This window comes from Cheilinus undulatus, linkage group 5, assembly GCF_018320785.1.
Source record: "Cheilinus undulatus linkage group 5, ASM1832078v1, whole genome shotgun sequence".
NCBI lineage: Eukaryota > Metazoa > Chordata > Actinopteri > Labriformes > Labridae > Cheilinus > Cheilinus undulatus.
The window spans coordinates 36917789-36932363 of NC_054869.1; the positions used below are offsets into that span (position 1 = coordinate 36917789).

Genomic DNA, 14575 nt, shown 5'->3' on the forward strand with positions numbered 1-14575 from the left:
AACGTGTCACACTGGCACCTATCTGCTGCTTACAATGAAGGAGAGAAGAGGAGGAAAAGCAGGATTACGTGCTGCAGCGGTATGAATGAAGGCCAAAGAAATGCATGTAAATCAATGATTTTACTGTTAAAAACATTTTCTAATAATGATCTGTCTGGACGTCGTGGACACCACCGCCTCCCTCTGTAAAAAGACGCTGATGTTACAACGTTTCAGTCATGACTGCGTTATCCTGACGTTTGCTTGCCAGGTTGAAGGGTTGTAAATAACTCTGAAAATAATAATTGAAAGCAAAACAATGTCGGCTGTAACAGTTACAACAGTAGGCTATCTGCCTCAGGTGGTGTTGATGGTTATAGGAAGCGATTGGTTTCAATTATTTTTTTCCAAGGGTGTGCAACCAAGTATTAAGTTGAGGGTGCCAACAATTTTGTCCGGCCCGTTTTTGAGTTTTGTGTAAAATTTTGTCAATTTTGGCTTTTTTCTTCTGCTATTTTGTGTTGTTCCAATACACATAAAGGAAATAATCACATATATACCAAAAAAAATTGTAATTGCAAGAATTTCTGGGAGAAATTGTGTATTTTCTGGAAAAAGTCCAGGGGTGTCAATACTGTTGTCCATGACTGCATGTGAAAAGCCTTTAGAGTTGTCAGATGTCTGATGCTCTTGGCAGGATTTTTGGATTAGAGCTCCTCAGAAAATCTAACCATTAAAACAATCCCAAACTTGTTTTCTGCTCATTTGCCAAAGGAATATTTTATTGCAATAGATGAGTTGCCTGAAGTGATTATATCCTTCAGAAGCCTCTACAGAATGTTTTAAGTAGTACAACAAAGATAATTCTAATATTATTTAAAGAAGCATTTGTTTTTGAGCTATAATTACAATCTTTTGTTCAAAGATGATTACACTTTTTCATGACACCTTTATACCATTATTAAATGTATGCAAATAGACGTCAGTGTCAGACTGGAAGTATCTGTGTGGTGAGAAAGAAATAAATAGGTTGGAGTAGAAAAAGACTGAAGATTATGCAGACTTCTATCTTAATGTACCTTGGGTAGTGTTTTTTCTGTGTTCCTTTTCAGTGGAGGAAAATTGAGTTAGTTTGTAATTTCACTTGTCCCAGTTCCTTACATCAGAGTAGTTTTAGGAGCTGAACATTGTTTCCTTTTGCAGGAATTAAAGGCATAGAGCAAAACTGTACGCCTCCACATGCACTATTAAAGCTTGAGACTGTGCATGTCTGTATTAGGTGGTTAAAATTCAGTCACACTTCCAGGAACTACTGCCTGCTGGATTTATGCCTCTGCAAGGTTTTCAGTTTAGGACAGTAAAAAGTTCAGTGATGAGTAAAGAAATATATTCACGTTCTGAACAAACACAGAAAAAGACCTCACAAAATGGAAGGTCTCAGTGACCTTTGTCCAAAATCTAATACGTTTAACCTCTAATCCAAGTGCCAAATTTGGCTAAAATCCCTTAATGCATGCTTGAAATGGTGTGGAATTTTTGACCTTTGACCTCAAATATCTAATGGTTCCGTTTTTAAGTTAAAGTGGACTATGGTGCGAAGTCTGAGCTTACTGGCTACTGCTGGCAGGTTGAGCTAATTTACACTATAGCTAAAATCAATGTACAACCCATTGGAATACAAAGAAACAAATGCACATTCTCACTGGTAAGTTGACCTCTTTAAAACAGAACACCAAGGGTGAGGCAGTCAAAAAAAAAAGTAAAGAGAATTAAAGATAATCCTAAACTTGTTCACATAACATTTAGGTTCCATGCTTTGGATTAGTTTGTGATCTGAGGAATGGAAAAATGCTGAGCTCTAGAGAGATCTCTTCAAAGAAGAAACTTGCCTGTGATGCAGTTTTCAGTAAAGAATCTATCAAAGCCGGTGCTGTGCTGTCAAAGAGGGGATTTCTCTTTCAGCGGGCATATGTCACTAAACCAGCCACTGATGCCTAGAGTTTATACTTGACTTTTAAGTGTAAAAACAAACCCTACTGCCCTTCCGCAAATGAGAAATATTTTTCCTTCAGCACCTTTTTCTGCTGTCTAGGATTATAAGAATTATGCACTGATTAATTTCTTATTTATTCTACCTTTAATCAAGTTGCAGGAATTTCTTTGAAGTTTCAAGTGCAAAAATAATTTCACACATTTTCTCCTATTGTTCATCCAGCCTTTTTGCCTTTATTTTGATAGGACAGCTGAAGAGAGACAGAAGATGTAAGGAAAGAGAGTTGGAAAATGTATGTGCCAGACAACATTGGGATCAGGATTTGTGCATTGAGGACAGAGGTAGAAAAAATACAGTTTACCCTGGTTAAAGTGTGCTTATATAAAAATTCTGGTCTATAAATATACTCAAATAAAAGTAAAAAGTATTTAATTTTATTTTACTTGAAGTACTGAGTAGCTAGTGAGGAGTTGTACGGTAAAATATGATCTTTACTTACTGGCAAGATTAACAAGAGAACAGATCTCCAGCCAGGTTGTTCCATAAAATCTCAGAGAAAAACTCCAAAACTCAGAGAAAATGTTATTGAAAAGTAGAATCAAGGGATGGATACAAAAACAATTTCGTTCTCACAAACTGGGTTACTGTGCAAGCAGGAGACTAATGAGAGAGTCCACAAGACACATATGACTACTCTGAAGGAATTACAAGCTTCAGCAGCTGAGATGGGAGAGACTCTGCAGACAACACCTGTTTCCTGGGTTCTTCACCAGTCAAAGCTTTATGGGAGAGTGGTAAAGACAAAGCCACTGTTGAAGAAAACGTGTTATATCTCGACTGGCATGTGGTAGACCAAATGGCGCTTTTTGGCCATCAGACAAGACGCTATGTTTGGCGGATACCAAACACTGCACATCACCACAAACACACCATCCCCAATGCAAAGCATGGTGGTGGCAGCATCATGCTGTGGAGATGTTTCTCAGCAGCTGGTCCTGTATGGCTTGTAAAGGTAGAGGGAAAAATGAATGTGGAAAAATATAGGAAAATCCTGGAGGACAATTTTATTCAGTCTGCAAGAGAAGTACAGCTTGGTAGGAGATTTATTTTCCAGGAAGACTTGAAGTATACAGCAAAAAGCTACACAGAAATGGTTTAAAGACAACAAGGGGAATGTTCTGGAGTGGCAGAGTCAAAGCCCAGACCTCAATCCAATAGAGAATTTGTGGCTGGATTTGAAAAGGGCTGTTCGCATCCGATCACTGTGTAACCTGACAGAGCTTCAGCAGATTTGCAAAGAAGAATGGGGTGAAATTGCATTGTCCAGATGTGCAAGCCTGTTGAGATCTATCCACACAGAATTAGTGCTGTGATTGCAGCTGAAGGTGCATCTTCTAAATATTAACTTGAAGGGGATGATAATTTATGCAGCCACTTATTTTGTATTACATGTTTTTATTTAATTGACATTGTAGAAATCTGCTTTCACTTTGACATTAAAGAGGTTTTTTTCTGATTTTTTTTCTGTCAAAGCCAAATTTGATTTATGAAGTAACTGAATAAGTGAAACATCCAATGGGGCGAATCCTTTGTAGGCAGTGTACGGTCAAATTTCACACTTTAAAAGTGTCTACATTGGGTCTGATTACATGAAGTTCAACTACACTTTTTAAGAGAGTTGCAGCAACTCTTAAAAGTCTGTGGCAAGGTGGGTCTTCTCTATCAAGAACAAAGCAGAGAGTCAACCTTACAGCAAAGCAGTGCACACTGATGAAGAATTGTCACTATGCATCCCTTCAGGATAGGGATGGGAACTGATAAGATTTTATCGATATCAATACCATCATCAATTCTGCTTATCGATTTGATTCTTTGTGGATTCTCTTATCAATTTCTTTCTGTTAATTTTCTTTTTGGACAAACTTAACTACAGTTTTTCCCACAAGTCTGAATTTTACTTGTGGTGGTAGCAGTGTGGTAGTCTAGTCACCAAACCTCGAGTCTGAGTCGAATGTTGAGTCCCCAGTGTTCAAGTCAGGGTCGGGTACCCGTAACCTGAGTCCAAGTCCAAGTCGAGTCCCCATTACCCGTGTTTGAGTCCAAATTACCCAGTTACGCTGGATTGTCCCGCATTGTGAGAGCCAAACTTGTGGGAACTTAATATTTTGTGCACAATCCTGCAATTCTGCACTGAAATTCTGTACTATTGGAGAAATGAACCTCATAAGTGCTCTTAAATCCTTGTCAGGAGAGGGGAGCATATGGAAGCCAAGTTAAAGAGCAAAGCAGTCTTGAATGCTGGTGTAAGTACGGTGGAAAACGCCTTCCTCAAGGGGAAGTGAGGCATCGATAAGTGAATTGTTTAGATTAAATGTTAATGATGTCAGTGGATTGAACCAAATGGAATCGGTTCTTGATTCCCATCACTACCTTAGGGACACCTAAAGTGACAGGCAGGACTTGTAATTCAGTGAATAACTTCATTCATGGTGCAAATGTCTCTCACATCAAAAACAAAAATCCTCCAGAAATACCAGCAAAAGAACTCCAGTAGTCCTCAGCTGTTTTGGGTTGCAATATGGAATCATTCTCTCCTTATGTGCAGCTGTAGTCAGTAGAGGTGGAAAAAGTTTCGAAGAAGCAAAAGTACTGATTTCAAAATGTACTCAAAAAAGTACAAGTTCCCCCCACAAACACATCAGTAACAGTAATTTGAGTAAATGTGATTACTAACTTTCCAACCCTGATTAAGGACTCTTGCCTCTGTATGTGGGTGCCTGCTCTATCAACTCAGCTAAACAAGCGCCCCTGGCTTTACACATTTTTATCTTCCTGAAGTGTTTGTTTACTCTGATATGCTTCCTTCTCACTGATCTGCTAATATTTTTCGTTCTGCAATGCTTTTCACCAGCAAGTGTTATGAAATGATGCAGTCTCCCTTTTATTGTAATTATTGACTGAACAAAAACCTTGCTTTTAAAAAGCTATATATCGTCAGTCAGATTTAATCAAAAAGCTGCCTAAAACAAAAGACAGAGGGTAGTGTCTGGAGTGTACAAGTACATTTACAATGTTTTTGTGCCATGTTTTTGCAGATAAGACAGCAACCAAGAATTCACTTGCAATTTTTGGGAACCCAAAATACAAATAACTAAATTACCCTGTATAGGTTGCCTTGGACTTCTGTGTTTTCTTCCATAATATCAAAACAGATTTGTTTGATTTTTACTTGTATCACATCCAAGGTAAAATCCTGGTATTGTGTCATCCACATCTTGCATTGCATTGTCTCTGCTACCAGACCAGGCTACACTGTGGATGGCTCTGAGAGAATTTCTGTCTGCCTTTTTGATGATCTTGTTTTGCTTCTAAAGGAGAGTGCCTTCACTGAAAATGAAAATGTAATTGGCTCTGGCCCAAATATTGCAGTAGCAGTGGTTGTAATAGGAAGCTCATTTGTGACTCAAAGGTTTTTCTGTTTTCCTTGTCTATATTTGTGTTATGTGAGTGTATTATGTGAGTTGGCTGAGAGACAGTTATAGAAAGACAAACAAGTGGCTTTTCACTCCAGTCCCATCTTACACCCTAAGAAAGGCTGTTGTGTCCCAGTCCCAGTAGAATGACTCCCATCCATCCCGCTTCTTTTTAATTCTTTTAATACTCTTTATTTTATATCTTTATGTTCTCAGTTTGGCCAGTACTGATAACGGTTAAACGTTGGTAATGAGCAACAACTGAAAATGCGTCACTGAAGGACATAGAAACCACATAAGGAAAAAACACAATCAGCAACTTTTTCACTTCTACAGAAGTCTTTTGACCAAATGGCATCAACAGAACCAAAGCTTAAGTCCAGTTAACTCATAAAGTAGTGCTGAGCAATTAAATATTTCGGTTTCAGTCACGGTTTTGCATCCCACAATAATGAAAATGGGATAATCGTGATAAAGCATTGTTAAAATGAATCATTATTTTTTGGTTTTTGTTGCACCGTAGCTACATCCCACTTCCTATATCAACTACTTCGTCCCTGCTTGCTCTGAGTCCGTTGCTGTTTGATATAGAAGATATTTAGTCTTTAAAGTTGTGCGCCAGTCAACCAGCAGACAGAGCCCAAAGCAGATTGAAATAATAGCCCTTATTCATATTAAAAATGGTCATTCATTATTGAAATTCCCACTACTGCTTGCCCTTGCTGACTTCTTTTTGTGCCATCTCAATCCATTCCTGTTCCACAGGAATTCCATGGGAATCCTCTGACACACGGGACTCCCAAAAAATGTCCGCTTCCAATCTGGTGTTTTTATATAGTTTGCACACATGTAAACCTGGTGTGCAGATACTGTGAGGATGTATTTCATGTGTTACTCTGACTCTCCTCAAATGCCTGCTATGAAAACTGTGACCACTGATCCAGAATGATCTATCCGCGTGTGATTGACTGCGCTGTTTATGTTCACAGCTGGCGTCGGGCATCTACAGCTTTGCATGTTCCCTGTGGAGTCATCACACGGACTGCTTCCTCCAGCAGATCTATGCCAGAGATGAGGCTGCAGCGCTCAGCTCACTGGAGAGGACTCTGCTCTCTCTGAAAGGTAACAACATTTGCAGACATGCAAACTCATACGTGCTCTTACAAACACAACACAAATGCATGACATGTAAAGCAGTGTGTTTTATGCATTGATATGAAATGACAGCTCAAAGCCCTGCAATAGAAATACTTAAAAGATGATGCAATATACACTATGTGTATGAATATATATATTCAAATATACCTACTACTCTTCTTGGATGGCAGTGCACAAGATTTTGGAGTGTTTTCTTGCCCATTTATTCTGTAGAGTGTTTATGAGGTCAGGTACTGTTGGATGAGAAGGCCTGGCCCACAGTCTCCCATCCAGTTCATCCCAAAGGTTCTTGATAGGGTTGAGGTCAGGGCTCTGTCCGGGCCAGTCAAGTTCTTCCTCACCAAACAAATCATGTCTTTAAATTTCTTGTTTTGTTCCCTGGGGCACAGTCATGTTAGAATAAAAAAGGACCTTCCCCAAACTGTTGCCACAAAGTTGGAAGCACAGCATTGTCCAGAATGCAATAAAGTATGGGAAATTTACAAAGGGAACCCTGCAGTCGTTACAATATTGGATCTTCCAGTGCTAATACTATAAATAATATTAAGTCTGATGGTTGCTTTGGGTTACCATGGACTGAGATCACCTTTATTCAGTTAAGAAACAGCTAAAATATCTGAAATGTGTGTATTTTTTTCTTTTTCTATCTCCTCAGTTCTTCGTAAGTTGACAGTCCATGGATTTCAAGAGCCACAACAGAATATGGAAGTGATGGTGAGTCACTCGTTTTCAGACATACAGCCTTTCATATTTTGGAACAGCTGATGTATTTGCTGTTGGTGTTTTTGAGTTGAAATATGACTACAATCATAGTGTGAAAAATGTGGCAGGCCGTGGAGATTGAAAGCACCTTGAGCTTTGTCTCAGTTCGAAGAGTCATGAGTTCTGTCTGAGCTCCTTTCCTGTTTTCAGTTTGAAGAGAGTTCATCTCCATCAAACTGGTAATTCAGTTTCATTAAATCTCTCCGCTTAAAACAGGAAATGTTCAGCGTGCCTCTGGATGGACTTTTGATTCCCTCGTGGCTCAGAGTTAATAAAGCCATTTACGTAGATAGGCTCTGTCCTTTGAACTTCAGCTGTGCAATCTGATTGGACAAGAAGCCATGAGTGACGCTATAGGGTAACATCACTGGGACCTTTCACAGTATGTATCCCTCCGCCTCAGCCAGGAGTTCTGAATATTTTTAGTTTCTCTCAAGTTATGTTGTAGGGTCCACACTAAATCATATGAAAAACTAGCTACATTCTGACTAGGCCTGAACGATCTTGAAAAATAATCTAATTGTGATTTTTTTCCCCAATTTTACGATTGCAATTTGATATTCGATTATTCCTTAAGTTCCTCATATTATAGATTTTCCAACAAATCATTCTATATTATAACTAGCAGTATTAGATTAAACTAGGACTGAACAATTTTGAGAAATATCTAATCGTGATGATTTTGACTTGTTTTGTAATTTGGATATGAATTGTTGTATTGAAGGGATTTATACATTTTATGTTATCTTCATATTTATCTTCATATTACTTTTATTTAAATGTCCAAAAATGAAGTAGGATTTTTTTGTAGACAATTCTAGAAAAAATGGGTCTTCAGTGCATGCATGATATGTAATGCATGGAATCTCTGCTGCAAAAAAAGTTTTAAACCAGTATTTTGACACAGATTTCAGGTTAAGAAATATTGTAACTTCTACAATTTGAAATTGCAGCAGGCCATATTGTGATTTAATCTAATTTTCGATTAGTTGCCCCTCCCTAATTCTTACTTGTGCCATTGTTTGGTTCACTTAGGTTGATTTCAATTTGTATAGCATTTTTAGCAATTTTATTGTGTATTTTTTTATTTTAAAAAATGTTATTTGCCGTATTCTTTTTCACCAAAGGAGCAACATTTTTTTAAATTTTATTTAGGATTTGTTACAAAAAATATATGAACATATTTGATAGTAAATTTAAAAACCTTAAAAAAATGTCAGTTGGAAGAAAATAATCCTTTTTATCTTTAAATTGGCTTAAATGCCATGTTGACAAGAATAATAAAATGATAAAGATTTGTGTTGTGTATCAAGTCTGGTGTGTTAAGTGCCTTGTTTCATACGAAAAATATGATAAAGGATACTTTAAGGATGCTTGTACAATTGAAACGTAATGTATGATTAAAATTGTTAATCTACCAACATCCAGATTAGGGCTTAGTACTATTTTAATTTGACTCAATCATATCTGTACCAATAATGTGTGACGCTAAAACTATGTGACTCAAAAACATGCTGTAGCCTTGTGACACTGCTTATTAAAAATTAGGGGAAGGAAAACAACCCAGTCTACTAAAAAGGCAAATTAGGGATTCATTTAAAATCAAATTATCCACAGCAGATTTCAGCTGACATTAAAACAAACCAAACAAACAAAAATGTTATTTTTCTGTTTAATCTTTTGTCAGATGAACTGAAAAGCACAAAAACTTTAAAACTGTGAGAAAAGCAGCCTGGAGACAAACAGTAGCACCTAGTTATTAAAAAAAAAAAAACAATTACACAAAAAAGTGTGCCAGACACATTGTTTCAAATTAGTATTTTCATAGAATTCAGTTGAATGGTTTGTTTACCTGTTAGAAAAAAGTGTAATATAGAAACAATGTAGCAGCATAGCTTTGTGTAATTTATTGATTTGACATTTCTAGACTAAATTTATCAGAAATGGTTTTTGCTGTGCTTTATTATTCCACTAATGATGCAGCTTTTAGCTTGTGGGCTGTATAATGCTTCATATAGAGTCACATTAAAATATAATTTACTCTGAGCTGCCTCTTGTTATTCCAGCTCAGTGAGCAGAATGGTTGAGTGTTAAGATTTCATTTTTAGATGTACTGTGTGTTACGTTGATCAGCTGATGGTGCATTGACACAGTGGTCCCCCAACATTTTTCCTTGGAATTCAGCCCTGCTTATGTCTAAGACAAGCTGAGACCCACAACAATGTGATACATTAACATACAATTTAACTATTTACAGTTTTTTCACCACTTAGCTTTTATTTCAGAAATGAGAGTGATGACGATTTTTATAGAGTTTTATCTACATACCTTTGAAATAGCTATCCAGAAAGCTTTTTGTCATGATTTTTGTAAAGAGGACAGGCAAGTCTAGTTTGAAAATCTTGGAGCAGACAGGGCCTCATGGCCTTTCTAGGCAGGGTCAGACGCCAGGTTGGGAACCGGGGGACAAACAGCAGAGGGCTTAAAGGCCTTTAAAATGTGCATCTCATCAACAGTGCTGTTACTAAGTCTCTTTTAGATTATAAATGAACTTGTAAAGAGCTGTTTCAAGGCCACTTAAACGGTGTTAGGAGTGTCTCGCACAATGACACATTGATATGTGCCTGCAGGAGCTGGTGATCGAACCCCGACCTTCTGACGATTAACTACAACCACTGCTCCCAGCTTCCCCCCCTTCATTTTTATATTCATGTTGGTCATGTCACAGTGTAATATTGGTGTCATTTCTCAGTGTGTTACAGTGTTGTAGAAGTGCAAGAGAGCACAGCGTGTAAATCATAGCAGGAGCTCAGCTCCACATGAACACTTTGCTCCCCAGCTGGTTGGGCCGATCCCATCTCACCCCCATATCTCTGTTACTTCCTCTGATGCCAGCACAGAGGGGAGTTCACTCTGACCCCCTTTAACACCTTCCTGACATTCATAGTGAAGTTAAAATGTCACAGGGGTGTGAACTGACAGCCTGGCAGGGCCAGGGAACTTAAAGAGAAGTGTGGTGTAAGAAAACATAGAGCAGAAAAAAATGATTTGTTTAGCTAACTCCAGCAGCGCGTTGGGCAAAGTTGATGGATTTTTATGATGATGGAGGGAGAGCCATATTCTGGGGTGAGCAAGAAAAGGAAGAGTGACTATACTAAGCTTAAACTTTCCTGGATTAGTCTTGATGATGCTCCACAGCTAGGCTGTGTAAACTACAGCAACAGACTGAGACTAAGCACTTAAGTTGGGTGATGAAGCCACAAAAATTTTTGTCAGGAACCTAAAGAAGTGGCTGTTAAAGAAAAAAAGTGAATAAGACATTAGCTTTGTAAATACAGAGGAAACCTGTGCAAATGTGCATGTTTAACATTGACACTCATCAAAATCTGGACCTGGTAAGACTGAAGGTGGAGGATAATGTAGTTATCCCTTTCCACACTGCAACACTACAACTACCACACAGACACAGACTTTGTTTTCACTAAATTATGTGGGAGTGCTAAATAAGGCAGTATTGGCAGTTAGTTTATTGCCAAAACCCACGAACTACAGTAGCTTGCATAAGTATTCATACCCCTTGAACTTTTCGACATTACTTCACATTACAACCACAAAACGTAAATATATTTTACTGGGATTTCATGTGATAGATCAACATAAAGTGGCGCATAATCGTGAAATGAAAGGAAAATTATACATGGCTTGAAGCATATTCATGTGTTAGAATGGCCCAGTCAAATCCAGACCTAAATCCCTTTGAGGATCTGTGGCACCACTTGAAAATTGCTATTCACTGTCACTCCCCATCAAGTCTGACTGAGCTTGAGCTATTTTGTGATGAGGAATGGGAAAAAATTTCAGTTTCTAGATGTGCAAAGTTGGTAGCGACATACCCCAAAAGACCTGCAGCTGTAATTGCAGCGAAAGGTGGCTCTACAAAGTATTGACTACAGGGGACTGAACACTTTTGCACACCACACTTTTCAGATTTTCATTTGTAAAAAGTTTTGAAAGCCATGTATAATTCTCCTTCCACTTCAAAATTATTTGCCTCTTTGTCTATCATGCAAAATCCCTATGAAAATGAATTTATATTTGTGGTTGTAACGTGGAGAAATGTGGAAAAGTTCAAGTGGTATGAATACTTTTGCAAGCCACAAAAAGTGCCTTGGAAAGACAGCTATTTCAAAAGTTTTATAAAAATGTTTTAAGATGAGATAGATGTTGAAAAACTGTTGTTTTCTCGTACTTTTTTCTTTCAAATATGTTTTCTTTGTGTTGAAGAAGAAATGTTTTGTATGAATTACGTTGGCATAATTATTAGTAGTTTTTTGTGGGAGGAAAAGAAAAAGGAATTTACAAATGTTTGAATTTTGGTGGTTAACCTTTAAAGTTGTGCTTTTAATTCAAAGCGGGGTATTTTTTTCTGTCAATAAGACAAGTCTGGAAGACATTTGTGAGATTCAATTTGCAGCTTATCACAGCAGGTGGTGTAATCTTGTAAAAACAATATTGCGGTGTCTTTCTTTCAGATTTCTTTGGTTGCTGTATAACTTAAAAACATCAAGTTCTGCACCCAGTCCCCCACCTATCTCTGATTGATATCACAGTGTTCTGCTGTGCTGTGGCCTTGTTTTCCTTCCAGTATTAGTTTTTGCTCCCAGTGTCTGGAACGTAATCATAAACAGTGTTCACATTTCTATTTAGATGTGTCTAGCATCTTATTTTATTTCCTGGAGCAAAACAGGCAGAAAGAAAGATATTGTTGGTAATAAGAATGAGCAACAGGAGTCAGATAAGAATAATGCCATTTCATTCAAACCTTCTGTGGAGAATTCTAAACTGGTTATGAAATGTCTCAATTTGAAACTGATGCCTCAAGATGACCTCCACTAGCAAACCAGACAATCATGGAGAATATTGACTTTCCTGTTACGGTTATTCCTAATGTCTGCCTCCATGTTGGCTTAAAAAAATGGCTGAATAGCATTTTGCATAATATCAGAAGCGATAGGCTTGTTTCTTTTAACCACTCAGGTGTTTTTTGAGTCAGTCTTTTTTTCTGTGGTGAAATTGCAATCCTTGAGCAAAGTAACAATTTCACTTCACCTTTGACTCATTATTTAGATTACTGTGAAACAGTTTTCACGGGACATTTAAAAGCTGGTATTATTCAAGCTTCCCTGCCACTTGATACCAGCTGATGTATTTTTGCTGTTTTTCTTTTCAGTTGTCTACAAATAGGACATAAATCCTTTGGCATGAGTCACAAAACTGCAAGTAAATAAATAACTTGATAGGCCGTTCACACATCCTGTGAGAGTTGGCTGTTTTACTCCAGTTATTGTAACACTTGAAGAAAATGCAAAGACAAGTCTGTTTTGTTCGTCCCTCCACAATGTTCTTCAGGGCTCATACAGTATGTTCCAAAAGGTCTTATCCATGTTAAAGCTATCTGGGTTTGGCTCTCCATGTTTATCTAACCAGGATCATCTAATCCAGCTCACTTTTATCCTGGTTCAAAGAAAAAATGAATAAGATCAATTTGATTTACAGGTGCATCTAAAAAATTGGATTATCATGTAGAAGTAATTTTTTCCAGTGATTCACTTTAAGAAGTTACATTTCCATCATTTTTAGATTTATCTCATTCAAAGTAGGGCTGGGCAATTAGTCACAAATTAGTGTGATTCGCAATAATGCCTGCTGCAATTTTCAAATCACAGAAGGCGCAATATTTCTTTAACTTGTCAAAAAACAGTTTAAAACCTTTTTAGTGGCAGCAGAGATGTTATGCAGTATATATCATGCAATCATTCAAGTGACATTTTTTTTTAGAATAGTCTACAAAAATCCTGCTTTCTTCATTTTTGTATGTTTTTCTTATTAAATATGAAAAATGACATAAAAATCATGTTTCCCTTCAATGCATCAGTTCATATCCAATTTGCAATACGAGTCAAAATCATGCCAACATTTTTTCCAAAATTGTTCAACCCTTTTTTAATCTAGTATTGTGTTGGTTATAACATAAGGAGCAACTTAAAAAAATAATCGCATATCAAATCGCAATCACAATATTGGGGGAAAAAAATGCAATTAGATTATTTTCTCAAATCGTTCAGCCCTAATTCAAAGTGAAAAATTTCAATACTTTTTTGTTTTAATCTTGATTATTGCAACTTAAGGCTCACGATAATCAAAAATCCACTGTCTCAAAATGTTAGAATGTTGTTGAAAAGTACAGTTTGCAAAGGTTTCCTACATTTTCTCACTCTGGTTTAGTACTCACAATGGCAATCATTGGGAAGACTGCTGACTTGACAAATGTCCATAGGACAATCATTATCAACCTCCACAAGGAGGGAAAGCCACAGAGGCTGTATGAAAACATATTCATGGAAATTTGACTGGGAGGGAAACGTGGTATGAAAAGGAGCACAGGAAACAGGAATAAGCACAGCCTTCGGAGGACTATCAAACAAAGAAGATTCAAGAACTTAGGGGAGCTCCACAAGGACTGAACTGAGGCTGGAGTCAGTGGATCGAGAGTCCCCACACACAGACAGGTCCAGGATATGGGCTACAAATGTCATGTTCTTAGTGCGAACCAATCCTGGCCCACAGATGTTTTAGGCTTCTCACCTGGGCTAAGGAGAAAAAGAACTGGAACGTTACTCAGTGGTCCAAAGTCCTGTTTCCAGCTGAAAGTATATTTTGAATTTTATTTGGAAATCAAGGTCCCAGAGTCTGAAGGAAGAGGCGCAGAATTGGAAGTGCTTGAATCCCAGTATAAAGTTTCCACAGTCAGTGATGGTTTGGATATCTTATCATCATCTGATGTTGGACCTCTGTGCTTTATGAAGTCCAAAGTCAACGCTGTCAGCTGTCTACCAGGAGATTTTGGGGGAAATGTCAAGTGGAAGATGAGAGACACCAAGCTCAACAATACAGCTGAAGGCTGCATTCAGAGCAACCTGGGTTTCATAACACCCCAGCAGTGCCACAAACTGATTAGCTTCATGCCATGTCACATAGATGTTGTAATTTCTATAAAAGGAGCTCAAAACAATTACTGAGTGCATAAATGAGCATAATTTTCCAGAAGGTCAACATTTCTGTATTATAGATCCTTTTTGGACTAATTTTTTTGTGAGATTCTAATGTTTTGAGGTAGTGGATTTTTGTGATCTGTTAGCTGTCATCATCA

The 14575-nt window shown here is 37.6% G+C and overlaps 1 protein-coding gene across 1 annotated transcript in view; it reads left to right on the forward strand.

The window, feature by feature from the left end:
* The window catches only part of ipo11 (importin 11), a 261649-nt gene that overhangs the window by 53255 nt on the left and 193819 nt on the right, over positions 1-14575 (forward strand). Inside the window, exons 6-7 of the mRNA XM_041787347.1 lie at positions 6435-6567; positions 7259-7317. Coding sequence (XP_041643281.1) covers positions 6435-6567; positions 7259-7317 — 192 coding nt within the window. The remainder of the gene's footprint in view (positions 1-6434; positions 6568-7258; positions 7318-14575) is intronic.